Source organism: Pelobates fuscus, chromosome 5, assembly GCF_036172605.1.
Source record: "Pelobates fuscus isolate aPelFus1 chromosome 5, aPelFus1.pri, whole genome shotgun sequence".
NCBI lineage: Eukaryota > Metazoa > Chordata > Amphibia > Anura > Pelobatidae > Pelobates > Pelobates fuscus.
The window spans coordinates 178769600-178795785 of record NC_086321.1 but is presented as its reverse complement, the minus strand read 5'-3'; the positions used below and the strand labels follow the sequence as shown (position 1 = coordinate 178795785).

Here is a 26186-nt window from a genome sequence, read left to right as displayed (position 1 = left end):
TTTGTGTGGTGAAGAACAGATAGTTATGAATTCTATGTCAGAGTCAAGAAGAATAGAGGAAGGAGGTAAAGCCAAAGTAATTATTTTTTGCAGATTGAGAACTCATGTGAGCCTGTTCTGTTCCTTACTCATTGCCCTATCGTGGTTTCTTTTTAGTATCACGTTTAATGCTTCTGCGACTCACTTATGATTTCCGTTTTTGCTTTTCACTTTTAACCTCTGGTATCCTGACCCAGCTTGTATTTTGACCTGTATATTTCTGGTATCCTTACCCAGCTTGTACTTTGCCCTGTGTACGTCTATTATCCTGACTTGTTTTTCATGTATCCGTATCTCTGTATTCCTGACTTTGATTCTTTCTTGTAATACGTTAAATCCGGACACTTTAAGGCCCGGTAATACGGTTTTGGATCCTCACAACCACGACACCAGTGGTGCACATTCACCAGGTCTATTGTTGACTTGCTAAAAGTTTGGCCTCTTACCTAGAATCCACTCTCTGCAGCAAGGAAGCTCTCTGCCTGACCCAAAATCTGGAGGTTTCACTTATCGCCTTAGAGTCGTCAGTTGACACTCAGCCAAATGAGCTAACCCTATACTGCAGGGCATATCTCAAGAGATCCAACATTATTTCCCAACCAGAATCTTCACTCTCCATACTAGAAAAAGAGAGGCATGGAGCAGGGCCCCTATGTAAGTAGTCAAACTGTTTTAGAACATTTTGCTTTCTTACATGAGATCCGCCAAGCATTGATTCTCACTTCCACTACTTAAAACTGTGAGAACCTTTCTGTAATAGCTAACCCAGGTGGTGCAGGGTTTAGCTCAGGAGAGCTAATCAGGCGATTCCAGTTCTCCATCAATATTAAGAGGTTGGGAGACGCACAAGGTGAACCCCAGCTAAGAAGTCAAACTGTTCTAAAATAGTTGGACTACTTACAAGGGGGGGGGGGGGGTAAGGTACTCCTAACACCATAATCACTACAGTACAGTGATTATGGTGCTTGTGGACTGTTCCTTTAAGTAACCAGCCTGCAGTTTAATTGATGTTTGTTTTTCTGCTCACCAATTGTTGCCATGCAGTTGCCCTTGGCATTTCCATTCATTATAAGTGATATTTTAACGACGCATTTCTCCTATAAACGTTTCTGCCACGGGTATAGATAAGCGGATATGAAAACGCCCGGCTAGGATTATTATAATGGCCAGCCCCCTCTCCCAGCCAACTAAACATGCAATCATCGCAGCGACCGAAACTCGCCTAACACGTTACTAGTCGGCTTTGGCTGACGCGGCACACGCACGCGGCTAATACTTCCGGTCACGAGGTACTCAATTGGCCGCCTATTAGTCTCCATAGCAACCCTTAACGCCTTCGCGTTTTATCCCCACGTTGATTGGCTGCAGACCCGGAAGTCACGGATCAGCTGATTTCATGTGATCTACTGATGGAAAGTTTTTAACGCGGAGTCCGTGGGGTAAACATGGGGGGGGGGGGTCTCTGGTCTTGTTTTACAGTAGTCAGCGATACCGAGATTTAGATGGGGGTATCTCCACTGAGTCCTGACTGCGCTCACTGCTGGACTAATGTAAACAATGTATTGCGAGCCCAGTGCCAGCCAGTCAGATATATTGGGGGTATTGGGATATAGCCATGTAGTCTCTGTTAGCGGAGCCTGGTTCAGTGGGGGTAGGACTGGCAGACCAGCAATGTTTGCCAACCATGACCACTTCTTAAAGCTGATGGGGAGTGCATGAAAAGTGCTGCCATATTAGCATTGGTAACGTATTGAAGGTGATCAGTTATTGAAATCCAAAGTACTGAATAGTCACTTTATCTACTGACTGTGTATATATTTAATTAATTGTCAGATGCTCATCTATTGCACATACGGATTGTTTTATACTGCACTCATAGTACAACTATGGCTGTTTGGCATATTACCATGTGAGCTGCCTTGCACTCCTAGGTGTCCTGAAGTAGCCGTACTGAATTTTGATAGGTATGAATTAATTGTAATGAAACTTAAATATTAAAATCTATTACAGTTTCTTTGTCTAGTTATACAGACATACACAACTTATTAATTTATTTTTTTTTTAATTTTTTTTTTTTTATGCTTCAAAATGAACCTTATTCCATCCAGTGAGGAAATGTCCCACATACCATGTGACATAGATTTTAACTTCAAAGGCTTCACCTTCCAACAGGAGAAGTGCAGAAAAAGCTGTGGGTACTATGGAAATCCTATCTGGCATGGGTACTGCTCCAGGTGTTGGATCCAGCAAAGGCAAAAGTCACAGACTCATCCCCTCACAGACGGGTACAAAGATATAGATGCTCTTTATCAACTTGAGTGATAAAGCTGATCTTAAGTTAGTGATCTTTTAGGACCTTCAACATGTACCTGTCAAGCCTGGGCAAATTTGACTGGTGTGTGTGTGTGTGTATACACATACACACTCATGGTCTTTTTAAATTAAAATTCCATGCTTTATTGAAGAACATTTTAAAGTAGTGGATCAACGTTTCAGTTTTTATGATCCTGAGAAAAGTCCCAAACAGGGACTGAAACGTTGATCCACAGCTTTTACATTTTCTTCAATAAAGCATGTAATTTTAATTTAAAGACCACGGCATTTTAATTTAAAGATCATGGGTGCAAGCTTATATATACATTTGGGGGCCCAGGCTTGACAGGTACATGGTGAAGGTCCTAAAAGATAACTAACTAAACCAGAGCATGGAAAAGCCAAGTAAATTTACTAAATGACTAGAATTGTACTGTTTTACTTGATTTCTACAGCAACTGAACTATTTCATTAGTTTTGCATGGCTGTAAAATAAAGCTTTAATTGTATGTCTTTTTATGTCAGTTTTCCATTGGTTGTATGCTGATAAACTCTTGCTTGCTAGAAATTGTCTGGTGTTGTAGCCCGTATAAAAGTATTACAAACTTAGTAATAATCTCCTCTTCCTCCACCCCCCCTTTATTTTGAAAGATGGTATAGAGAATGTACTAGCAAACCAATTTACTATAATTGTAGGCTGTTCTTTTATAGCATGTGCTCCAATATATTGCAGAAACCTATATGGGGAGGTGAGTTTTGTTTTTGGTTTCTTGTAAACTTCATGCCTAGACTCTGCATGCACACAGAACTTAATTCCACTCCATGTAGGTGTCACTACCACTGTCTATGGCACAGAAAAATGTCAGCCTCCACTTCTTGGTAATTTAAAGGGACACTATAGTCACCAGAACAACTACAGCTTAATGTAGTTGTTTGGGTGAGTATAATCATTATATGCAGGCATTTTCATGCAAACACTCTCTTTTCAGAGAAAATGCAGTGTATACCTTGCCCCTAGGGACACCTCCAAGTGGCCACTCCTCAGATGACCACTGGAGGTGCTTCCTAGCTCAGTGCTGCACAATAGGCAGCAGTGCCCTTAAGCGTCTCCACGTTCTGCATGGGAAGGCTGAATTTTCCTCATGAGGAGGTGCTGATTTGGCCAAAACGACATTTGGCCCTGCCCCCTTGCCGATTTTAGCCAATCCAATGCTTTCTCTATTTCAGCTAACTAGTAGAAATTTTTTGTACATTAGGTTTGGGGCTATTTTGCAAATCTTACCTGATTTTAGTTATATGGTACAAGGGTAATCAAGTCAGTAATTTGATATTGGTCCCAGTTTCAGGCATCACACTGCGATACTCGAGGTAAAGCCTGAACAAAGAAGAAATGAAGACCTGTGGAAAATACCAGATACCGCTAGAAATGTTACCAGTAATGATGGATTTCCTCATTCTCACATTACATACAGATCTCTACCTGTTGCAGAAAGCCCAGGTATGTTTATAATTCTTTTTTTTATATAATAGACATTTGTTTCTCCATATATTAATATACTTCTTTTTTTTTCTGGTGAGAGTAATGCATGGCATAGAGCAGGACTATAATTGTATATGTGGCATAGTATGTAGAACTGGAGAAATCTACATGTACTTTAAGACTTCAGTGAAATCTTTTGAATTTTAGTCACCCTTAAAGAAGAATTGTGTCCCTGGCTGAACTTCACAGAAGTTTTCATTTTACAGCAACTGCAAACTGGCTACCAGTGACTTCTAGATTACTAGCAGGGTTATTCATATGCCAGCTGATGATAAACCGAATGCATCCATTGGATGCTTATTCGCAAATTATCATCGTTTGCTTTTTGCAAGTGAATTGATAATTTGAAGAACTATTTGTCCACTGGCAGCAATAGCATAACTCTGCGGCTCGAGGGTTAAAAGAAACACATTGAAAGAAAGTAAAAATAAATATACCCACCCATATTGCTACCATTGAGGTTTTTTTTTTTTTTTAAATTCTTTATTTATCAGACCATGCACAAACTGGGTACAAAAGTGAGCACATTGCTCATGTTAACATATACATAGGGAAACATATTCAATCGATTTTGCTTAGTCTCTGAGAAGGTCTAGTAAAGATGCCGAGTTAGCCATGCACATTTTACACATCGGTTACATATATACAGAGGGGCGGCCACACAAGGATGCCAAGATGGTCACATGTTCATTGTAAGCTGTCTATTTACATTCAATAGGGTGGTTACATAAAGCCTTCACAGTGGTTATATACAGGTATCATTACGTTTATGCACCAGAGCCACAGCCCCCATGCGCGGACATCCAGGCGGCCATACCATTGAGGTTTTGTACCTTCATATGCCCCCCACCAAGAATTGCTGGCCAGTTGCTAGTAAAGAATATATCCCATGGGTGGGGGATGCTTTGAATTTTAAAAAGGGGACCGCCTAGCATCCCCTGCCGTCACCCGTGTTGGTGAGTGGTGGGGGCGGGGACATGCCATTGTCCACCCCCATATAACAGTAATCCCCCCCCCAGGTGGATAGGAATCCCCTAGCCACCTGCCCACAATCCGCTAGCCACTTTTCTCCTGATTTGACTGGCAGAGCACTTTGATGGTTTACTAGCAACCAATCAGAGAACTCTTGGTCCCATTGCAAAGCATGAGAAAATTTCCCACGCTCTGCAATAGCTGTGATTGCATGGAAAGCCTAAAAGATCTCTAGCCACCTTGGGGAGGGCGGGGAATTCTGTTATATGGGCTGTAGGGTCCACAATGGAATAACAACCCCTAACCCCCCCCCCCCCCCTTACCCCACTCCACTTTATAATTAATTAGGGCAATCCACACACTGGCATGGGTAAGGGACACTAGTTCCTTCCTATTTGTATTAGGGCACCACCCACTGTCATGGGCCATGGGAGGGGGCAGTAGGATCCCCTCGCTATTATAGATATTATATCCCCCACCTGCAGCGTGGGTGAGGATCAGGGGAGGGAACACTAATTAATACATATTGGGGTCTCCACCTGCTGGCATGGGTGGGGGCCAGAAATAGTATGCAAGGTTTCCCCCTTAAAATTTAAAGCATATCCCATCTGATGCCCACGGCATCCTGCCCATTATTTCACATGCCAGTCACTAGTTTTAAATGCTTAGTAGACCATGATGGGATGTGGAGCTACAATACCTCTGTTACGTTTATATGGGGGTCTTATTTACCTCCATAGGAATTTTATTTGTTTATTTTACTATTCTAATGTGGCAGCTGGTTAGCAAAAACTGGTTCCTTCGCGCCACCAAGGGTTTTTAACTTTTTGTCTGCTCGTTGTTAGTCCTGCCAGCCATCCAGTGGAGATTTTGATTGGTTGTTTGATTCCATCAACAACCTCTGGATTTTGCAGTACGAATGGCCCCCATATGCAGCTGGATTGACTTTACCCCAGTGCACCATTCAGACATTAGTGAATAACCCTGTAGATGTGTTTTTTTTTTTTTTTTTTGTTTTTTTAGATTCTTTATTTTTGCCATGAAGGTCATCCATATACATGTCAGTCACATTAGGCAACCCAATACACAAGGAACATATACAAGCTCAAAATGTCATAATACAAAAAGTATATCAACATCTCTTACAACACATATATTATAGGCATTAAGAAGTATGCAAATTGCACGGGACTCAGGCCAGATGGTGATTCATCAGGGTTTTTTGACTAAAATATAATACAGCTATATTAACAGTAAGAAAGAAAAAGTAGAGCTTGGTGCCTAGCTTAAGAACACCAGTGAGTTTTAGAAGAGGGTAAAGGTATATGCAATCCCCTTCCCACCAGCTTCAATGCCTTCCCCAATGCCTGGTAGACATCAAGGAAACTGCAGGTCCAACCTTATTGTATACCCCATCCAAGTGGTCCCCAGAAAAATAAAGACAGAAGAAAGAGTCGAGAGGAAGGAGGGGGATTTAGCCACCAGGGGAGCAGGGGGAGGAGTGTGTGGAAAAGGAGGCCACATAGGTGCATAAGGTGACCGCTCTGAAATGCACCTGTAGATTGTTTATGTAATTCATCCAAACTTACATCTCCATTCTAGAGTAGGCCCATTAAACCCCAGGCTTCAGCTTGCCACAATAAAAAATAAGTGAATCCTGATGCTTAGGTGTATTAAGCTGGATTTGGATGACGAACAGCATTGTGACATACATACATACATACTGACTGACTGACTGACTGACTGACTGATGCACTCACGCTGTTTTTTTGTTTTTTTTTTATCTTATTGCATGTAACTTTATACGTGAGTATAAGACTATATTCTTGTATTTTACATTTTAGAATTTATTCTTTAGTTGCGTTGTGATTGCATGATATCCATTCTTAATTTTTACATGTTTACTGATCATTAATTTGTCTATAACCCAATAACTTGTGTGTTGTCTGTGCACTTTAAAAAGTCAAGGTTTTTGTTTTTTTTTCTTGGTAGCTTCACATTATTTTTATTAATTGCATACATTTTAGACCTATTTTATTTCTTTGAGATAATCTATAAATTATGTAAGTTATCAGTTTGACCATTAAGAGTTACCCTTTTTCTGTTTTCTTGGAGGTGCCTAAGCAAGAGGCAAACCTACATTAAAATGGGGCATGTCCACTTTACTGGCTAGCCCCACTCAAACCTGCCTATTCCCAGAACACTATAAAAGTTCTCTACTTATTAAGCTGTGCTGTACTTATTAGGGTCATTTCTGTGGTGCGCTCAAGAGAACACTAGAGAGCTAACCCTAATAATAAAAAACCCTAATCTAGACACAATCTCATTTGTTGTTTTTTTTAATACATGTAATATAAAATATAGATTGGGCCATTGCATCAGAGTACCTTAGAGAAGTGCTAAGGGTCATATTCCCTGGCGATAAAAGGGGAGTTCGGGATCAGTAGGGAAGTGGAGAGCATGAGGTCTTCACCTCTGGAAGGGAGCAATTACCTTGTGGAGGTACACACTCTGCCCTGAATCTGTCTCTCTGTAGCAACCTTGCCTAATGCCTGCAGCAGTGCTAACGTGCCAAACTTTGCCTCCTGGCATCAGCAATACAAAATCCACACCCCTGTGAGAGAGCTTTAAAATTGGTGGATTGGCTTTCACCATTATTGGGACAAAGAACGGTAGCGGCTTTGTTGCTTAGAGCACCCTTTAAAAAGTTAAATGAAATGGTACTAATTTTGTTTTCAAAAAAATACTTTTGTGAAAGTAATTTTAATAAAGGTCAAATGGGCCAAAAATTGTAATAGGAGAATGAGCGTGTTGTGTTTTTTTTTAGGCAAATAGCATGTGAATCCGTGTACAATTCTGCCATTTCCTTTGCTGTGCTTCTGGGTGGAAAAATGCAAAGGGCTGTCACTGTTGTATGCAAGGGACAGCTGGCTGTGACTGAAAGCGACTGGTACATCAACAGTCATGTTACTTTTCCATTCAGACTCTTGGACCATGGTGTGCATTGACTCTGCAGTTGCTTCAGCCAAAGAAGAGAAAAAAACCCTCTTTGTTTAATAGCAGACAGGAGGGTTTCTAGTTGGTATCTGCCAACAGTTTGTAATTCTAGTTTTGACATTTTTGCATGTCTTCTGTTCTGAACTTGATCCGACTTGTGTATCATGCTATAGATTATGGTAAGTAATGTGTGAAACTCATATTCTAGACTTACATGCAGTGTTATCTCACAGGTTCTCTATCTCTCTTGACCTTTCCTTGCCTCCACGCTTTGGCTCAAGGGGACTTCTCTGACTTTCTCAAAGCTCTTCGAAGGCATGATGCACAGCACCTAATGACGCACTGCACACGTTTCATACAGAAGCTACAGGATACTGAGGTGACATTTGTAGAGTGATAACATTAATAGAAGTAAAACTCTGTTAAAATATTTTATTTCCTGAAAAAGTAGTGAAATGCACCCAGAATATTCATTGAAGGATTGCTACAACCAAAAAGTGTTTTAATAAAAGACTTTTTTTTTTTTTTAAATTCTTTATTTTGGTTGTGCAAGCATTACATCATACTTGAGTAGCCACGACAGCCATATCAAGCTTCATAACAGTAACAGTTGAAAACAATATCATGGCATAGAAGGTACTGCACATTTTTTTTTTTTTTTTTAGAAAAAGACAAAGAATAAGTCATTCGTGGTTTGTGATAGACATGCTAGGCTAAGTGTGTACATAACAAAAGTGTTCTCGCTTAACGTTACAGTGAGGTGGGTTGCCTTGCATATTGTGTAAAGGGAGATGTTTATAGCTAGGGCAACAGTGCAGGTAGACATGTTCTCGCTTGGGTGATTACGCATGGTGTCGTATGTTATGCTGTAACGTGGTTGCGTAGTGTTGGTTCATGCGTTGCCTGCGGGGTGACAATACCTATGTGAGTATGTGCTAATGAGTGCCCTGTTAGCTTCTTGTGCATGTTACGCAGAACAACATACAGATTACGTAAAATAACAAACAATATATGTTGCAAGCAAAATCTTAGTAGGTCACTGTGGCAGATCTATCACCCTGCATATTGCGCAAGACAACATACAATACATTTTGCAATTAAGATCCTATGTGTATGCTGAAATATGTTAACTAAAAGAAGGAAAGAGGCAATATTTCCTCCCTTGAGGACATCCTATTTTTGTATTATGCAGGCTAGTGCATCACTTGGTATGCTAGAGTGGCATATACGCTTATGACCATTAGGGCTGCGGTAAGCAAGGGGTTAAAGTTGGGCCCTCAGTGAACCTGCCCGAGCGCTTAGTGTCCCTTTCTGTCAGTTCTGAGGTCTGGTTTTAAGTCCAGCATCAGGATCAGCCGATCCCCGTTAGCGGTGGTGGTGGTGCCTGGTTAGGTAAGCCCTTGGTCAGCAGTGAACGGTTTGGGGTGTTGAGGGGCCAAATGCAGTGTGAACGTGGTTCTATTAAGGCCCATAGAGACTGTCCTGTGGCTGCCACGGTGCGGCCCGCCAAGCCTTGCTGCGGCTGGCTGAGGCGTTGCTGGGGCTGATCAGATGGTCTCCCGACCCACTTCCCTTGTCTAGTAGAGGTAGGCCTGCTCGTGCGGTGGGTGGTAGAATGCTTTCGCCCCTTGGTGCACCGTTTGGTCTGTGCGTTTACGGGTCTTGGGGTTCGCCGCTGGGTCCCAGCAGGTAAGCGCGGTGGGCTCGTGCGGACCTTTGTGGTTGCTGCAGGGGACCGGCCTGGCAGTGGCTGTGGTGGGCTCCGTTTTACTGCTTGCGTTGCCCGCCTGCCCGCCTGTGGTATCCCCTACGGGCAGCGCCTGTGTGTGGCCTGGTGGTGAGTTTTGGTCGCTTGTTGGGTTTTCTTGGTCTTCTCCTGGGTCATGCCCAGAGAGGAGACTCCACACATGCTTGCCCCCTGGGGTTATGTGCTGCTGGGGAGTTGCTCTGATGCTCTGCCCGGGTTTCCGTGGGGTGCTCTTGTCAGCGGCTGAGAGTGTCCCTCTAGCTTCAAGCTTCTCCCAAAATGCGGTGAATATCTTATTTAGGCGCATATCGGTTTCCCGCCATGCGTTGTAAGGGTCAGCGGTGCTGCTGGCGTCGGCAATTTTGGAGGCTGCAGGGACTTTGGGCTTGGGACCCCTTGGAGCCTGTGTTAGCTCGCTGCTTCGCCGTGAGGGTATGTAGGGATGGACCGGGATGACCCCCACCGGTCCAGGGGGGGGGGGGAACGTGAGCTCACCTCCGAGCTCCCGGCTTGGTGTCGGCTCCAGGGAGCGGCTGTCTCCCCGTTGTCCGCTGTGCTGGTAGGCCGCATCGCGAGTTGGGCTCCGTTTTTCGCTTGTGAGGTGTCGGTCGGTTAGTCTCGGTGCCCTCTCTCACGTAGCAGTCCTTTAGCATTGATTATGCGCCGGTGTGGCAGCGTAATTCAGCCTCGAGTGCCCAGCTCAGCAGGAGCCGCCGAGATGAACGTCCTCATGGCTCTGCGGTCAGGCTCCGCCCCCCCCAATAAAAGACTATTTTAATTGATGTTACCCTTGCTGGCTTGGTCCCCCCTGTTTAAAAATAAAAAATAGTAATAAAGAAAGCAAAAATGGACGTGTGATCACACGATGAGGTCGTTTTCTCTGCAGCTTGAGCCTCCTCCAGTGATGTCACTGGCCCTCACTGCAGGAGGAAGAACATCCCAGAGGATGAGATGAGGGGAGGGGAGGACCTGGGATACACGGTAGGTGGGACATGCTGCCATTGGTCATCAGTCACCAGTATGCTATGTGTGCTGACAACAGATGCTCAATATGTACAGATTTAGCATCAGCCAACCTGAATCTCTTCTTCCAGGCTGGCTAAAAATGCTGCTAGACATCCAATAGTAGAGTGCATTATCTGTGTATGTTCTCCTGCTGAAGTATTTACTGATGTGAGTTGAGCAGCAGCTGTAAGCCTCAAACAAATCTAACACTGCTATCTGACTACCCGCTGGTCCAGAGTGGTCAAGGTTTAATTTGAACAACTGTAGCATAAGGCTGCAACATTAAAAAATAAATGTAAAAAAATGTAAATTATGTATTTGTGTATTTATATTTGTGTGTATGTATACAATATAAATAAAAACTCTCGTAGTGAAGGGGTTAATATGCATATACATGCCACTCTCAACCCATTTTATGTTTCAGATCCTGACATTGGATGACAAAGGAGAACAAGTACAAGAATTCTACAGCACGATTGGCAGTCTCTATCCTGGTGAGAATATGATGCCCAAATGTAATTAGTGGCATTTACAATTCTCATATATCACTTTAGTTTGTACCACCTTTCAGAAGATTATTAACAAAGATATAATGTCTATTTGAAACACTTGACACCAACAGGGCTATTCACTAAATTCTGCATTGTATCAAATTGAAATCTGATTTGCAAACATAAAGCAACACTGGCATGTTTTTTTTTTTTTTTACCCCTTTCAATTTCCTTTCCTTATGCCCCTTGCATTTAAATGATTATATTCGTTCCCATGCTACTTGCCATCTTTTTTTTTATATGTATTTTTTTTCTTCCTTGCGCCGGATCGCAGCTCCTGGGTGCTTCCATTTTGTTCTCCTCTGCCCATGATGTCTGCAAGGTGCCCTTCAGTGGGATTTTATTTACTGATGGATTGTGTGTAGATTAGCTAAGCAACTGAAATGGAACTTTGCTAAAGCTCTGCCTATTGTTAAACCTTGCCAACCAGCACCTCCCCACCAGCACCTTCAATGTGAACGCGCATTGCTGCATAAGTGTTATTCGGCCCCAGGTACACTCTCCTGGTCATGTGGTAAAGGGTTGGTACACCAGTCTGCTTGGTATCCTAGTATTCTCATCATTCGGGCCAGAGCAGATGGAAACCGCTTCCATTTCTGTCTCCTGGTTGCCTGCACAGTTCTCTGTTAACACATCTTAGAGTAAACATCCCGTCCGGCTAGGGTCTCCCAGAAGTGGACACGTGGTCACGTTTATTCATCAAGCTCAGAGCTATGGGTGTGCAGTTGGCTGTTTCACCCTGTCCGCCGTCCGTGGCAATTTCTGAAGGCCCAATACCACGGCCAGCATCTCTGCCTTGGTCTGGGGATTGCTGCTTCCTCCATCGGAATGGGCGACCTGGCTACAGATACTGAGACGTGGTGAAATAAGGTGAGTAACCGAAATTTGTGAGCTATGACTGTTCCCACTTTTATCTGACCAACTGCTGCTCAGTCTAACCTGCCTCCTGCTGGTATTGCTCGGTGTGAACATGCAGAAGCAGGCATGTTAGGTAATGCTAGTGTAACTAGAGGCCTTGGCTTTGGCCAAGAATTGCTTGCTTATTGGTAAATTACTTGTTTTACAACTATTCCTTAAATGTCCTTTGGATAGGTTTGTACATAGGCCTTTGTAGGATATGTAACACTCTTCTCATCTCCTGCAGATCACATGACAGAGGAGAGGGAAAAGCTGTTAAATAACATTGAGAAGCTTGTGATGACACGATTATATAAGTCCGTGTTCTGTTTGGATGGTTCAGAGGATGAGCAAAAAGATCTGTCTTTTCAAGCTCAGATTAGGTGAGTGACATTCCTTTATAGTGAATGAGCTAGACAGATGGAGGGCGGGTTGGCAGTTCCATTGTAGGTGGGCACAATTACAAAGGATGGGGGAAGTCAGGATTATTTTAACTAATACTGTTTCAACCTTGTTGGTTGTTAGAGATGTGTAAAAGCATATGCAGAAGGAGTGCTCCGTTAACTGTTTTTATTAAAAAATGAACAGTAAAAGTTGGACTGTATGACTGTGACTGTGTTTGTACATCTGAGGTAAACTGAAACTTTTTTTAAATTCTTTATTTGAATTCTTTATATTTGAAATGCAGAGTTAAGTACCGTACATGCTTTATTATTGATATGTGGCATGATAACAATATGGAAATATGAAAAATCAGGATATGCTGCACTACATCTTGGACATTGTTCTTGTACAATATATTGGGCAATGAAGAAAGTGATATCCAGCAAGTAAAACTATATATTTTTTTTTTTTTAATAAAGTAAACTAAAACAAAACTAGATTAGCACAATGCAAAGAAGTTAGAATCAGAGAGAAAGAGCAGTCAAGCATGACATTTGCACTGTGTGCATGGTCAGCAAAAATAGTTTTCAACAAGCTAGGAAAGCAGATAAATTCTTCTGGTAAAAACCACTGGAGCTCAATTTTAACACTAGTCTTGTGGTACCTTATTTGTGTAATGTTAGACATCTATAGAGTGCAGCCCCCTCCCACCACTGGGTTGGCTAAACATGATACTGATGAAGTCCCAGCATATAGGCAATCACGGCATGATCTGCTCTGATAGCCCCAGGTCACATCATAGGCCTGTATATTGTGCCCTTGGATCCAGCTCTCCCATGAGCCGACGTCAAAGTCCCTGTAGAGGTTGATCCTTCCGAGTTTGAGACAGCGAGGAGATGTGTCGTCTTCTCGAGGTCCATATGAGTGAATTCAGGAACCAGGTCCAACTCCCGGATTTTGTGGTGTGAGTAGCCAACAGAACTTCTCCGACTGTTTGAGTATCGCAATGGTGGCCTCCTTAGCATGGTCCAGAAATGTGAACAGGGGTCATCCAGCTCCACCATCATTGAATCTGCATGCAAGATAGTGGCCACGCTCCCCCTCCCACTGGTGGGGGTAATCCCCCTTATGGGGGCTGCACTCGCTGGGGCGAGAGTTTCCGCACTGGGCCCAGGCTGTTCTCCTGGACTGGCAAAGGCTGCCGAAAAGGGGCCTGCTAGTAATAGGGACTAAAGGGACCTATGCAACTTTATTATGGGGCACCACAGTCCGCATTTTCAAGGCCGGGATCGACCGGGCCACGGACGTATGACCCAGACCGCCCACAAGCTGATGACAAGGGTTCTCGACCTCTGGGTTTGGTGCAGGCCTTCGAGCACTTTTGGTCTCAATTCTGGGCTACAATAAGCCAAATAGCAGAGAAGGAAGTTATGGCAAGCTCCACACTGGAAAACCCTGGAAGAGTCCTCAACCCACAGCCTGCTTTACATGTCCGTGACATTGCTCCGAAAGCAAGAAAGAGGAGGAAGAAGAAGCGGCGGGCACCTCAATCCTGGAGGCTCAGCACTGCTGGCAGCCACAACTTACCTAAGCCTCAATCTGACCAGGGTCGACCTCGCTTGCAGAGCTCAACCCCTCGACCAGTGCAAGCTCTCTCACAGGCCTGGGGCCAGACGGGAAGCATACCCACGCATGGAACTGCTGCCTTGTGCCCAAGTATCCCTGGCTGCATGGCAGCTTTAAACTCCATACAGCACGAACCTGTGAATAGGACAGTTAGCCTCTTTGAACTCTCGGTGTGCACCGTAAGCTTGCCGATCAGCAGAGTAGGCGGAACGTGCATTTTGTACTGTGTGCTTGCATATGCTCTGAGTTCAAAAGCCATTTGCCAAACTTAACATGTCTACCCTTACTATACTATACACAGTTGTGCTTCACCTAGCATGTCCCCTGCCTCCCAAGCTACCTTATCTGTCTCAGGTTAACTTTAGTTCCAGAACTTTTGGCTTTACCCAGACACCAAGTTGACAGTGGCAATATTACTATTAAAAATGTCAGTTAATATAGTGTGATATATTCCCTGTTTTCCTTTAACTCCCCATTGACCTGTTCCCTATCATGCTCATGTTGTTGTTTTTATTTTTATGTTTTTAATTCTCCTCACCTGTCAAGATCTCCTTGAGATATGTTAATCTAATTACTCTACTAAGGCATACCAATACACTCTGTCAGTTTAGGCACTCTACTCTTCCTAATACTCCTGACTGCTACTTTACTGACATTGTGACCAAGCATGTTTTATTAAAGTGAGAATCTCACTCCTTAGCACACAGTGCTTATGATAGATTTATATACACCTACTGCAGTCTTTGGCTTTTACTTTCTACACCAGCTGCTCGTATAAGCCTGTGTTATCTCAAATAGTAATGGTTATGCCTATGTAGCTAGCTGTACTTACCCAGGGATACAGTTCAACGTATTTCTCTGTTACTTACTTGGCCTGGTCTGCCTCCTGGCTATGCAGCTCACTAATGTTGGTAAACACACAGCCTGTACACTGCATATTAGCTAGTTAGAGGAGACCAGCCACGTTCCTACTCTGTCATATCATAAGCCAAGCTACTGTTACCTTTTATGTTGTTTTTTTGTTGTAATGAAGCTTAAGAAAGAATCCTGTTTACTTATATACCTACAAAAAAAGTGCAATGTTTTATTATTGCCATGTGATCATATGTGACTATAAACCTGGTTGCACCAGCTGTTGTGGCAGTGCACATCCTCCTGTTACTTATCTGCACGAATAAAATAAAGAATTAAAAAAATATATATTAAACATCTGTATGGACTCTGATAAAACCACATCTTCAGGCAGAGAATTCCATATCCTTATTGCTCTTACTGGAAAAAAAAAACCTTTCCTTTGCCTTAGATGAAATCTCCTTTCTTCCAGCCTAAATGTGTGACCTTGTGTCCTATGTATAGCCCTGTTTATGAATAGATTTCCAGATAATGGTTTGTACTGGCCCCGAATATATTTTTATAATGTTATCATATCCCCTCTCAGGCGCCGTTTTTCCAAACTAAAGAGATTTACATTTTTGTATAGTAAAAACCAAAGCAAAAAAAGGGTTACCTGCGCTCTCTCCTTAATCCCTATGTATATTTGAACAAATGGAGGTAATTTAGTTACTCCAATGGCCACTGGAGTGAATGCCCGCCTGCCAACGTCAAGTCAGACCCCCCTATACGGGTCCTACTCTGACCCGTCACCTTGCTTCCTTGAGCCTCTGGCAAAGATATCTGTAATGACACAGACATTGACATTTTTTAACCTTTCTTTGTAACTAAAATGCTCCATTCCTTTTTATCAATTTTGTAGCTCGTCTCTGCAATTTTGGGCACCTGTTCTAAAGAAAGATATCATGGCACTAGAAAAAGTGCACAGCATGTTCAAGGTGTGGTCTTACCAGCGATTTATAAAGAGGCAAAATTATATTTTCATCCTGCGAATTTATGCCCCTATTTATACATGACAAAACCTTACTGGCCTTAGCAACTGCAGATTGACATTGCATATTGCTGCCTAATTTGTTGTCTTTAACAATTCCCAAATCCTTCTCGTGTGTGGTTATCCCTCATAACTCACTACCATTTAGGGTGTTTGTTGCTTGTGCATTCTTGACCCCGAAGTGCATAACTTTGCATTTCTCTACGTTAAATTCCATCTGCCATTTTAGTGCTCAATCCCCCTATCTATCCAAATCCCTCTGCAGCAAAGCAATATCCTGCTCACATTTTATTACTTTACAAAGTTTTGTGTCATCTGCAAACACTGATACATGGCTTTCAATGCCTATTTCAAGATCATTTATAAATATGTTGAATAGAAGCGGTCCCAAAACAGAACCCTGAGGGACACCACTTACCACTTTTGTCCAGCCTGAAAAATTTACCATTAATGACAACTCTTTGTACTCTATCCTTAAGCCAATGTTTACCCAAGAACAAGCATATTCATCTAGACCAATTTCTTTTAGTTTGAAGACTAACCTATTGTGAGGAACCGTATCAAATGCCTTGGCAAAATCCAAGTAGATCACATCCACTGCAACACCCTGATCTATACTTCTACTTACTTCTTCTTAGAATGCAATTCGATTAGTTTGACATGACCTATGTTTCAGAAACCATGCTGATTAATAACAAAGTTCCCTTAATAGCCCTTCAAATATTTTCCCAGTCACAGAAGTTAAGTTTACAGGTCTATAATTTCCAGGCAAGGATTTTGAACCCTTTTTAAATATAGGAAGGACATCTGCCTTCCTCTAATCCTCAATACCTGAAACAAAAGAATCTTGATAAATTAAATACAGAAGTTCACTTATTTCCCCACTTAGTTCCTTAAGTACTCGTGGGTGAATAGCGTCAGGCCCCGGAGCTTTATTTACATTAATTTTCTTTAACTGCTGTAGCACCTTGTCTCAAGTCATCCAATCACAAGTTATCTGCAAGTTTTTTGCAGCAATCATTTGCATATCTCTTGCCATAGGATCCTCATTAATATATACTGAAGAAAAAGTTATTTAAAATTTCTGCCTTTTCCTGGTCTTCATTAGTTAACAGCACCAACTCTGTTTCCAGTGTATCTACACTTTTATTTTTTTTCTTTTACAATTGATGTACTTGTTCCCTTGTGAGCATCTGCTGATAAATGCAACTTTTTATTTATTATTTGGGGGGAAGAAGTGTCTCCATGACTCACTAAAAACGTTTGAGATCAGGGCTTCTAAATGCCTCCTCTCTCCATATTTCTCTATAGACAAATTAAATTGTAAAACAAAGAACCAGGTAGACCATCTTTGCTTGCACAGACATATGGCAACATTTTTGAAAATACCACCCAAATTGTTGATAATTATTTGCTTGCTTTGATCATTATCTTATACATTATGATCCTTCTAATTTGTTGCTCAATGTTTAGGTCTTTAGTTTGGGTCACTCCTAAGATGCTGCAGCTTTCCCTTCATGAAAGTAATAAAGAAGCCAATGACTTAATACTTTCTGCTGTCACCAGTGAGTACAATCTTTCTCATATTTACCTTTCTCATACATCATATTTACCTCAGGGGAGCTCTAGATGTTGTAAGACCAATACACTCTCAATGACCAGTTTTTACTAATTCATGATGTAAAGTTGTGCTTTTCTTAATGACATAAAGGAGAGTATAATGCAGGTAGCTTTTTTTTTTTTATTATTTTATTTTTTTTAAAGGACCACTACAGTGCCAGGAAAACAAACTCGTTTTCCTGGCACTATAGTGCCCTCAGGGTCCCACTCCCGCCAGGCTGAAGTTGGAGGAAGGGGGTTAAACACTCCCTCGCCGCTGGGGGCTCTCCTCCCCCTTCCGACGTCATCGGCTGAATGCGCATGCTCAATTCTCAATGCTTTCCTATGGACGCTGGCGTCTTATCACAGTGAGAAGTGCGGAAGCGCCTCTAGCGGCTGTCAATGAGACAGCCACTAGAGGCTGGATTAACCCATTTGTAAACATAGCAGTTTCTCTGAAATTGCTATGTTTACAGCAGAAAGGGTTAATCCTAGATGGACCTGGCACCCAGACCACTTCATTGAGCTGAAGTGGTCTGGGTGCCTATAGTGGTCCTTTAAATCTCTTTAATTTCCCTCAGCAGCAAAGAAATATAAGGTACTTTACCTGAGAGAAAACAGGTAAGGAAAGCGTTAACGTTAAACCTATCAGAGGATTGCATAGGAGTGCCATTCCGTATTACGGGCTGATGATTACATAATGGGGCCATTATTATTCTGCGAAACCGGATTAATTTAGAAGTTAGAGCCAAGTTCTGAACCAAAACAACACCTAGAATACGCATTATGTGTTTGTTCTTCTGCAATTTAAAGGGTCACACCGGGCAATAATAGAACTTTAAAACATTTGATAGATTTTGGCTTCAGTTATATGCTGAATTTTTTTTACATGCTCAAATCTCTATAGTTGGTGCATTCTGCAAAACAATTGTTAATTTTTTGTGCACAAACATAAGTCTACTTCCTTAAACACGCCCCCTCGTGCCAGAAAGACTCCTACATCAAAAGTATGGACACAGTTTGCAGAAGCTTTGATGTACCCTTGAGGCTTCCAAGTTTAGCTCCCGTGGATAGTTGTATCAGTCATCCTGTTCTCATTTAGCTTTTGGTTTATTTTTTGTGTAAATTATAAAACATATTTTAATTGTTTTTCCTTTTTGTTTTAGCTCTTGTGGAAATTGATTCAAAGAGAGCACCTCAAGACAAACTGGCCTGTGTGTCTAAAGCCAGCAACTTCATTTTTAAAGCCATTAGTGTTTCCAAGATTGAGCCAGCAACAGCAGATGACTTTCTATCGTACCTGATATTCACAATTCTCAAGGCTAATCCACCCCGGCTTGTCTCAAATATACAATATATTACTAGGTTTTGTAATCCAAAGAGACTTGTGAGTGGGAAGGATGGGTACTGCTTTACCAACTTTGTAAGTAGTTTTGTTTTCATAAATTTTTGACAATTGTTATTACTGAAATTGTCCATAAAGGGCATCCATTTTATGAGCCAAATTCATACTTTCCTGATAAATTTATACGAACCGCTTTTCAGTCACTAATGGGATAATAGATAGTAGCGCAATAAACCATCCAGCACTCTTTATCATTTGAGCCTCCTTATTGAGGCAGGTACACAAACAGTGTTTCAGCCACACAGAAGGTATTTGTCAAATTATATACCAACCTTTGCATTCAAAACTGTATCAATTCTTCTAGATACACTTGCACACAGTTTTGTAAGGAGATAACCTACCAAGGCAATAATTACCTTGGCAAGGATAAGGGACCTGGGACACTACACCCAGACCAGTTCAATGAGCTAAAGTGGTCTGGGTGCCTGTAGTGTCTCTTTAAGACGCTTAACCTTGAAGAATTGATGTTATGAAGACCATTTAACTGATGCATTGTGGGTAAATTTTATTGGTAACAGAACCAGAATCCTTGCTTTAAACTCGGCCCAGTGTCTTGTTTTGTCAGGTTGACTACTATAGGTAGGTATGGAAAAGTAGTCCCTTTGTATTTTATGAAACCTTGATGATGTTTTTTTATGGTGGTGACAGAGCTGCTTTAAATGTTAGGTTGGTGATCTTAAAGTCACTGCATATATTTATCCCCATTTCACACAAATTGGAAAGTGTGGGCAGTGCTGAAGAATATGCCTTATGGAGAGAGGGTCCCTGTGAAAGCAGTGCTAGGACAGTTGTCCTCCGTGAATACAGAATAGGATAACCGTAGTTACCACCCCAGATACTCGGGTTATGCTAAGCTGCAATTCCATACAGTATGGGTATTCTCTTGCTTGACCTATCCATGAAGGATAACTCATAGAGTATTGACTCATCCCTCACCGGTGATAATGTGCAGGGAGAATGGGTACCAACAAGGCAGATTATCCTATCAATAAAGAACCTCATTTGAATGGAGGCAGAAAAACACTGGAGTTTATGAGGAGCACGGCGAAAAGAAGGGTAGTGTAAAGGTTTCTGCTATAAGCAGGAGACAATGGAGATACACTGGGAATTGCATTTATTTAGTATCAAACATGGTGGACCTGCTAGTATTTAGAAACATAGAATGTGACGGCAGATAAGAACCATACGGCCCATCTAGTTTGGCCAATTTTCTAAATATTTTCATTAGTCCCTGGCCTTATCTTATAGTTAGGATAGCCTTATGCCTATCCCACGCATGCTTAAACTCCTTTACTGTGTTAACCTCTACCACTTCAGCTGGAAGGCTATTCCATGCATCCACTACCCTCTCAGTAAAGTAATACTTACTGATATTATTTTTAAACCTTTGTCCCTCTAATTTAAGACTATGTCCTCTTGTTGTGGTAGTTTTTCTTCTTTTAAATATAGTCTTCTCCTTTACTGTGTTGATTCCCTTTATGTATTTAAATGTTTCTATCATATCCCCCCTGTCTCGTCTTTCCTCCAAGCTATACATGTTAAGATCCTTTAACCTTTCCTTGTAAGTTTTATCCTGCAATCCATGAACCAGTTTAGTAGCCCTTCTCTGAACTCTCTCTCTAAGGTATCAAATCCTTCTGAAGATACGGTCTCCGGTACTGCGTATAATACTCCAAGTGAGGTTTCACCAGTGTTCTGTACAATGGCATGTGCACTTCCCTCTTTCTACTGCTAATGCCTCTCCCTATACAACCAAGCATTCTGCTAGCATTTCCTGCTGCTCTATTACATTGTCTGCCTACCTTTAAGTCATCAGAAATAATCACCCCTAAATCCCTTTCCTCAGATGTTGAGGTTAGGACTCTATCAAATATTCTGTACTCTGCCCTTGGGTTTTTACATCCAAGATGCATTATCTTGCACTTATCCACATTAAATGTCAGTTGCCACAACTCTGACAATTTTTCTAGTTTACCTAAATCATTAGCCATTTGGCTTATCCCTCCTGGAACATCAACCCTGTTACATATCTTAGTATCATCAGCAAAAAGACATACCTTACCATCAAGACCTTCTGCAATATCAGAGAATGGGTCCAAGTACAGATCCCTGAGGTACCCCACTGGTGACAAGCCCAAGCTTCGAATATATTCCATTGACTACAACCCTCTGTTGCCTGTCACTTAGCCACTGCCTTACCCATTCAACAATATTGGAATCCAAACTTAAATATTGCAGTTTATTGATAAGCCTTCTATGTGCAACAGTGTCAAAAGCCTTAATGAAATCTAGGTAAGCAATGTCTACTGCACCACCCTGATCTATAATTTTAGTTACCCAATCAAAAAAATCAATAAGATTAGTTTGGCATGATCTCCCTGAAGTAAATCCATATTGTGTCTGATCTTGAAATCCATGTGTTTTTAGATGTTCAACAATCCTATCTTTTAATATGGTTTCCATTACTTTCACCACTACTGAAGTAAGGCTTACTGGCCTATAGTTGCCCGACTCCTCCCTATTACCTTTCTTGTGAATAGGCACAACTTTCGCCAACTTCCAATCTTCTGGGACTACTCCTGTTATCAATGATTGGTTAAATAAATATGTTAATGATTTTGCTAGTACACCACTAAGCTCTTTTAATAGCTTTGGGTGTATTCCATCAGGTCCCATTGACTTATTTGTCTTTACTTTTGAGAGTTGAAATAGAACCTCTTCCTCTGTAAACTCACATGTGTAGTGTATTTGCCAAATGTTACTTGACATATGTTAAGTGGTTTTGTTTAGTGTCCTACTCTCTGTAATTAGAGAAGTAGCCTATATTTTAGAACTGCAGTAGGTTTAAACATCAGTGCTCTTTCACCCTATTTAATTGTATACCATCAGTGGCTGGCTTATGAATTGTAAGCACATTAGGAAGATAAAAAAACTTGTATTCTTTCTTTTTTTTCAGCCAATACTTTTATTTTTGTCTTGAGTTAGTACATATACTCATTAGTGAAAGTATGTTTTAAACAAAAAAAAATCAACAATCTTTTTCTTTCTTTTTGCAACCTTTCTTCAAGTGCTGTGCCATTTCATTCATCGAGAACATCAATGCCTCATCTCTTGGTCTTACCCAGAAGGAGTTTTCTCAGCTGATGCAGCAGGAGAGTTCAGTGAGCAGGACCAACCATTCTGTTATAATACAGGGCACAGTAGAGCAAATGGAGCAGAACAAGGAACAGCTAGCAGAACTACATAGCCGCCAGGATCTCCTAATACAGGAGATTGAAAGACTAGCAATAGAGGTGAGAGAATGGTCTCTGGCTGTTAAAGAAGAAATCCGGGAAGTCATCCAGAAGTTACCGCTGGCAACTAAATGTGCTACAACAAGCCACAACTAAAGGACACACTCACTGTTTTCAATTATCAAATGGACTTATGCAGAGGTTGTACAGGCCTCCTCGACATTCCAAGCTGCTATAAGAATCCTTTCTCTGTGAGCCAAAATATGAAGGATATTTAATTAATGTACACTTAAAGATTTATTAAATATTATTGTAATACAGTCTACTGGAGAAATTGTACCAGGGGTGTGGATATATGGCCAATCCTTTACCTTACAGTAACTTTTATAATCATTGTCATTTAACATATTTAACTTATGGTATATTTACATTTATTTATTATCTAGAAATTTCTCTGCGTACGTTAATATTAATAAGATGTATAATTCAAACATCCCATGCTCTCCTGTTCCATTTTCAAAATTAGATTAGATGATTTAGGTGTGTATGGGACAGTGCAGGTAGTGTTAGTGACAGCATTCTTATTTGAAGAATTGCTAAGCACATCAAATTGAGAGGCCGATTGAAATGCACTGTTGACACAAATGTTTACCTGGCACTGCCATTTTAGGCCAACTCTGAGGTAAATGCTAGATTTGGAAGAGTCCTTGGAGGTTACCAACAAATCCACATGCAAAAAAAGACTGGTATCACAACTTTTTTCACTTTCAATCACATTGCATATTACTGAACATTAACTGTTTATTAGCTCCTGACAATGGAATTTATTTCTCTGTCTTTATACTGCCTGGGTATAAAAGATCATACCGTATGTTATTTCTCTTGTTTAAACGTATAAGTCCATGTTAAAAGCGCAATTATAATACGAACTCTTGGCATGCTATTGAAGTTAAGTGCTTAGCCTTAGACAACATGGTTACAAATTTCATCAATTTACAAACTAGTTACAAAAAACAAACGTATATTTGCTCTTTGCCACTTAGTTACACAAATAATGTTCTTTCATGTCAGAGCGGCTTCTGGTTATTTTTCCTTTAGTGTAATTTTGTATCTGCCCTCCTCTCCCAGATTTGAAATACTATACAAATAATAAAAAGGCAGCAACTGACTATAGGGAGGAATAAAGTCATCAGTTTGGCTCACACTAATAGCACTAATAATTCAGTAGCTGAGGTACAAGGCACACTTTTCAATCTAGAAGACGTTTTTGTGAAACTGGAAAATGTAGCCGGGGAGGGGATTAATTTTTCAGAATTATTAATTTACTTATTTAGCAAAATGAAAGATTTGGCCAAGGAGAAAAATACAGCAAGAATAGGACAAAAGCCTGGAGCCCCAAGTATGGGTCCTGTAAAAAAGCTGCTGGTCTAATATTGGCACCATTTCATTGTTAGTACTGAATCCCCTGTAATACTGAGAGAGAAATAACCTAAAATTCTATCATTTGTGACAGAGCACCATATTTGGAGTTAATTATATAACACAGTGTTGTGGGTATTGCTATGGATGCTGGATTTATTGCAGTGGGCTAAATGGTTAATATAGCATATCTTTGGGTTAACACAGCAGGTGTGGCTCTTGTAATTTTGTGTAATACCCTGAATTGGATTGATGTCCTAGTTGGAGTTCTAGAACACATAAGGAATTAGGGTTGAACTAAGGGCGTAGAATAGGGCTGGTTTAAGAGGGTCTTAAGTAACTATGTGTTGGGGAGAGGAGGAAGGTTGTTTCCCTTATTTTAAGGGTTTCTCTTTACGGTCCCTCCATACATATTTTTTTTATATATCTTATAATTTAATTTAATATCCTATATGTATACCTAACACAACATTAGGTTTAAATAAAATGTAAAAAATGGGGTGGGTGCATTTTTCAAATATTTGCTTAAAATAATTTTTACACATCCAATGCAACTAAATAAAAAGAGCTCAAAAAAAGATTCATATATATGTTATAACTGTTAAGTGCCTAATATGTCTAGGGTCTAAATAATTTTGTGGTAGTCAATTATAACCCTATACCAACCATACCCCTTGTCCTATGCTTAAACTATCGCTAACTGCATACCAGCCCTAAACTTAGCCCTAAAATTCTGAATATCAGTTTATGAGCTATAGTTGTCGTTTGGTCAAGAGGCCCGACAAACCCTACACTTTCCCTAACTAATACAGCATCAATCCAAACACAGCATTAATCCTTACTTTACCCTACATCAAGCATGTCAAACTGAAAGGCTATCATGCCCATATAAACAAGATTTAAGTTTGTTGGCCCCCAAAAACTTCAGTTTTCATACATACATAGGTTTATTTTGAAAAGTACAGTATAAACAAATTTGCCTAACTGACACTGGACGTCCTCATGCTTGTAGGGCTTCAAAGTAAACAAAAGAGCAAATTTATTTTAAGGATATGTGCATTTGCATATAACCAATGTTTCAGTCCAACTACCTTGACATATTAAAGGGCCACTATAATGCCAGGAAAACATACTAGTTTTCCTGGCACTATAGGGTCTCTAGGTCGCCCCCACCCTCAGGGCCTCCCTCCCGCTGTGCTCTTGGGGGTGGAAGGTGTTAAATCTTACCTTTTTTCCAGCGCCGTGCCCGGCGCTGGGGACTCTCCTCCTTCTTTCCCCATCATCGGCTCATGAGCCGCGCGCACAATTAGCCAGTCTCATAGGAAAGCATTCTCAATGCTTTCCTATGGACGCGCAGAAGCACCTCTAGAGGCTGTCAATGAGACAGCCACTAGAGGCTGGATTTACCCATTTGTAAACATAGCAGTTTCTCTGAAACTGCTATGTTTACAGCAGAAAGGGTTAATCCTAGATGGACCTGGCACCCAGACCACTTCATTGAGCTGAAGTGGTCTGGGTGCCTATGGTGGTCCTTTAAGAAAAGTTTGGAAATGGTGAATGTCTGCTGTTGCACAGCTGTAAAAAAACAAATTACGTTATCTTATGAGTGTGTTCTTCATTTTCGCTGAGATCATCAAACTTGATGATCTCAGCCAATCCACTGCTTTCCCATAGGAAAGCATTGGAGGCTATTGCGCATTTGTGGCAAAACGCTGTGCAGCCAATCAGCATCTCCATGGGGACCATTCAGCGCATCAATGCAGATCCAATCTAATACACAGCCTCCCTAGGACCTGCCCCCCTCTCTAATACATTCCCCCCTCTTCCCTCCACTATAATTGAATACACTGTCCCCACTCTCACCACTCTAATTAGGTACACTGCCCTCCCCCAATTTAATACACTGACACGCCTACCACCACTCTAATACACTGCCCTCTTTCTCCCCCAATTTTTATCACCGCCCCTCAGCCCCAATTTTCAACACCACACAGGAAGGTTCGCTAAGCCCTTCTTCCCCTACCTTAAAGGGACACTGTAGGCACCCAGACCACTTCTGCCCATTGGAGTGGTCTGGGTGCCAACTCCCACTACCCTTAACCCTGCAAGTGTAATTATTGCAGTTTTTTATAAACTGCAATAATGACCTTGCAGGGTTAAGTCCTCCCCTAGTGGCTGTCTATTAGACAGCCACTAGAGGGAACTTCCTGCTCTATAGCACAGGTTTTCTGTGCTAGGGCGTCGCTGGACGTCCTCACGCTGTGTGAGGACCTCCAGCGTCGCTCAATTACCCATAGGAAAGCATTGAAAACAGTTTTAAATGCTTTCCTATGGGGTGCGCTAATGCGCATGCGCGGCATTGCCGCGCATGCGCATTAGGTCTCCTCGGCCGGTGGGCGGGATCAGTCTCGCCCACTGGCTGACGTAGGCAGAAGGTGGAGCGGCGGGGGAGGAGCAGGCAGCGACGTGGGACATGTCGCTGCCTCAGGTAAGTCACTGAAGGGTTTTTCACCCCTTCAGCAACTGGGGATTGGGGGGTGGGAGGGAGAGGAATCCTGCAGTGCCAGGAAAACGGAT

At 41.6% G+C, this 26186-nt stretch overlaps 1 protein-coding gene across 3 annotated transcripts; it reads left to right on the top strand.

Annotated features, from left to right (window-relative positions):
• Positions 1–1425: 1425 nt before the first annotated feature.
• Positions 1426–24108, top strand: LOC134612679 (rab5 GDP/GTP exchange factor-like). Of its 3 annotated transcripts, none has more exons than XM_063457100.1 (9): positions 1426–1478; positions 2148–2324; positions 3693–3850; positions 8095–8240; positions 11038–11107; positions 12309–12444; positions 17427–17518; positions 18719–18975; positions 22026–24108. In XM_063457100.1, exons 2-9 carry the CDS (start codon positions 2155–2157, stop codon positions 22344–22346), a joined length of 1350 nt encoding a protein of 449 aa, XP_063313170.1. In that variant the 5' UTR covers positions 1426–1478; positions 2148–2154; the 3' UTR covers positions 22347–24108. The 3 variants fall into 3 exon arrangements, with proteins under 3 accessions (XP_063313170.1, XP_063313171.1, XP_063313169.1); XM_063457101.1 differs by lacking the exon at positions 1426–1478 and adding an exon at positions 1900–2003 and having other exon boundaries at positions 3699–3850; XM_063457099.1 differs by lacking the exon at positions 1426–1478 and adding an exon at positions 1900–2003.
• The last annotated feature ends 2078 nt before the right edge of the window (positions 24109–26186 follow it).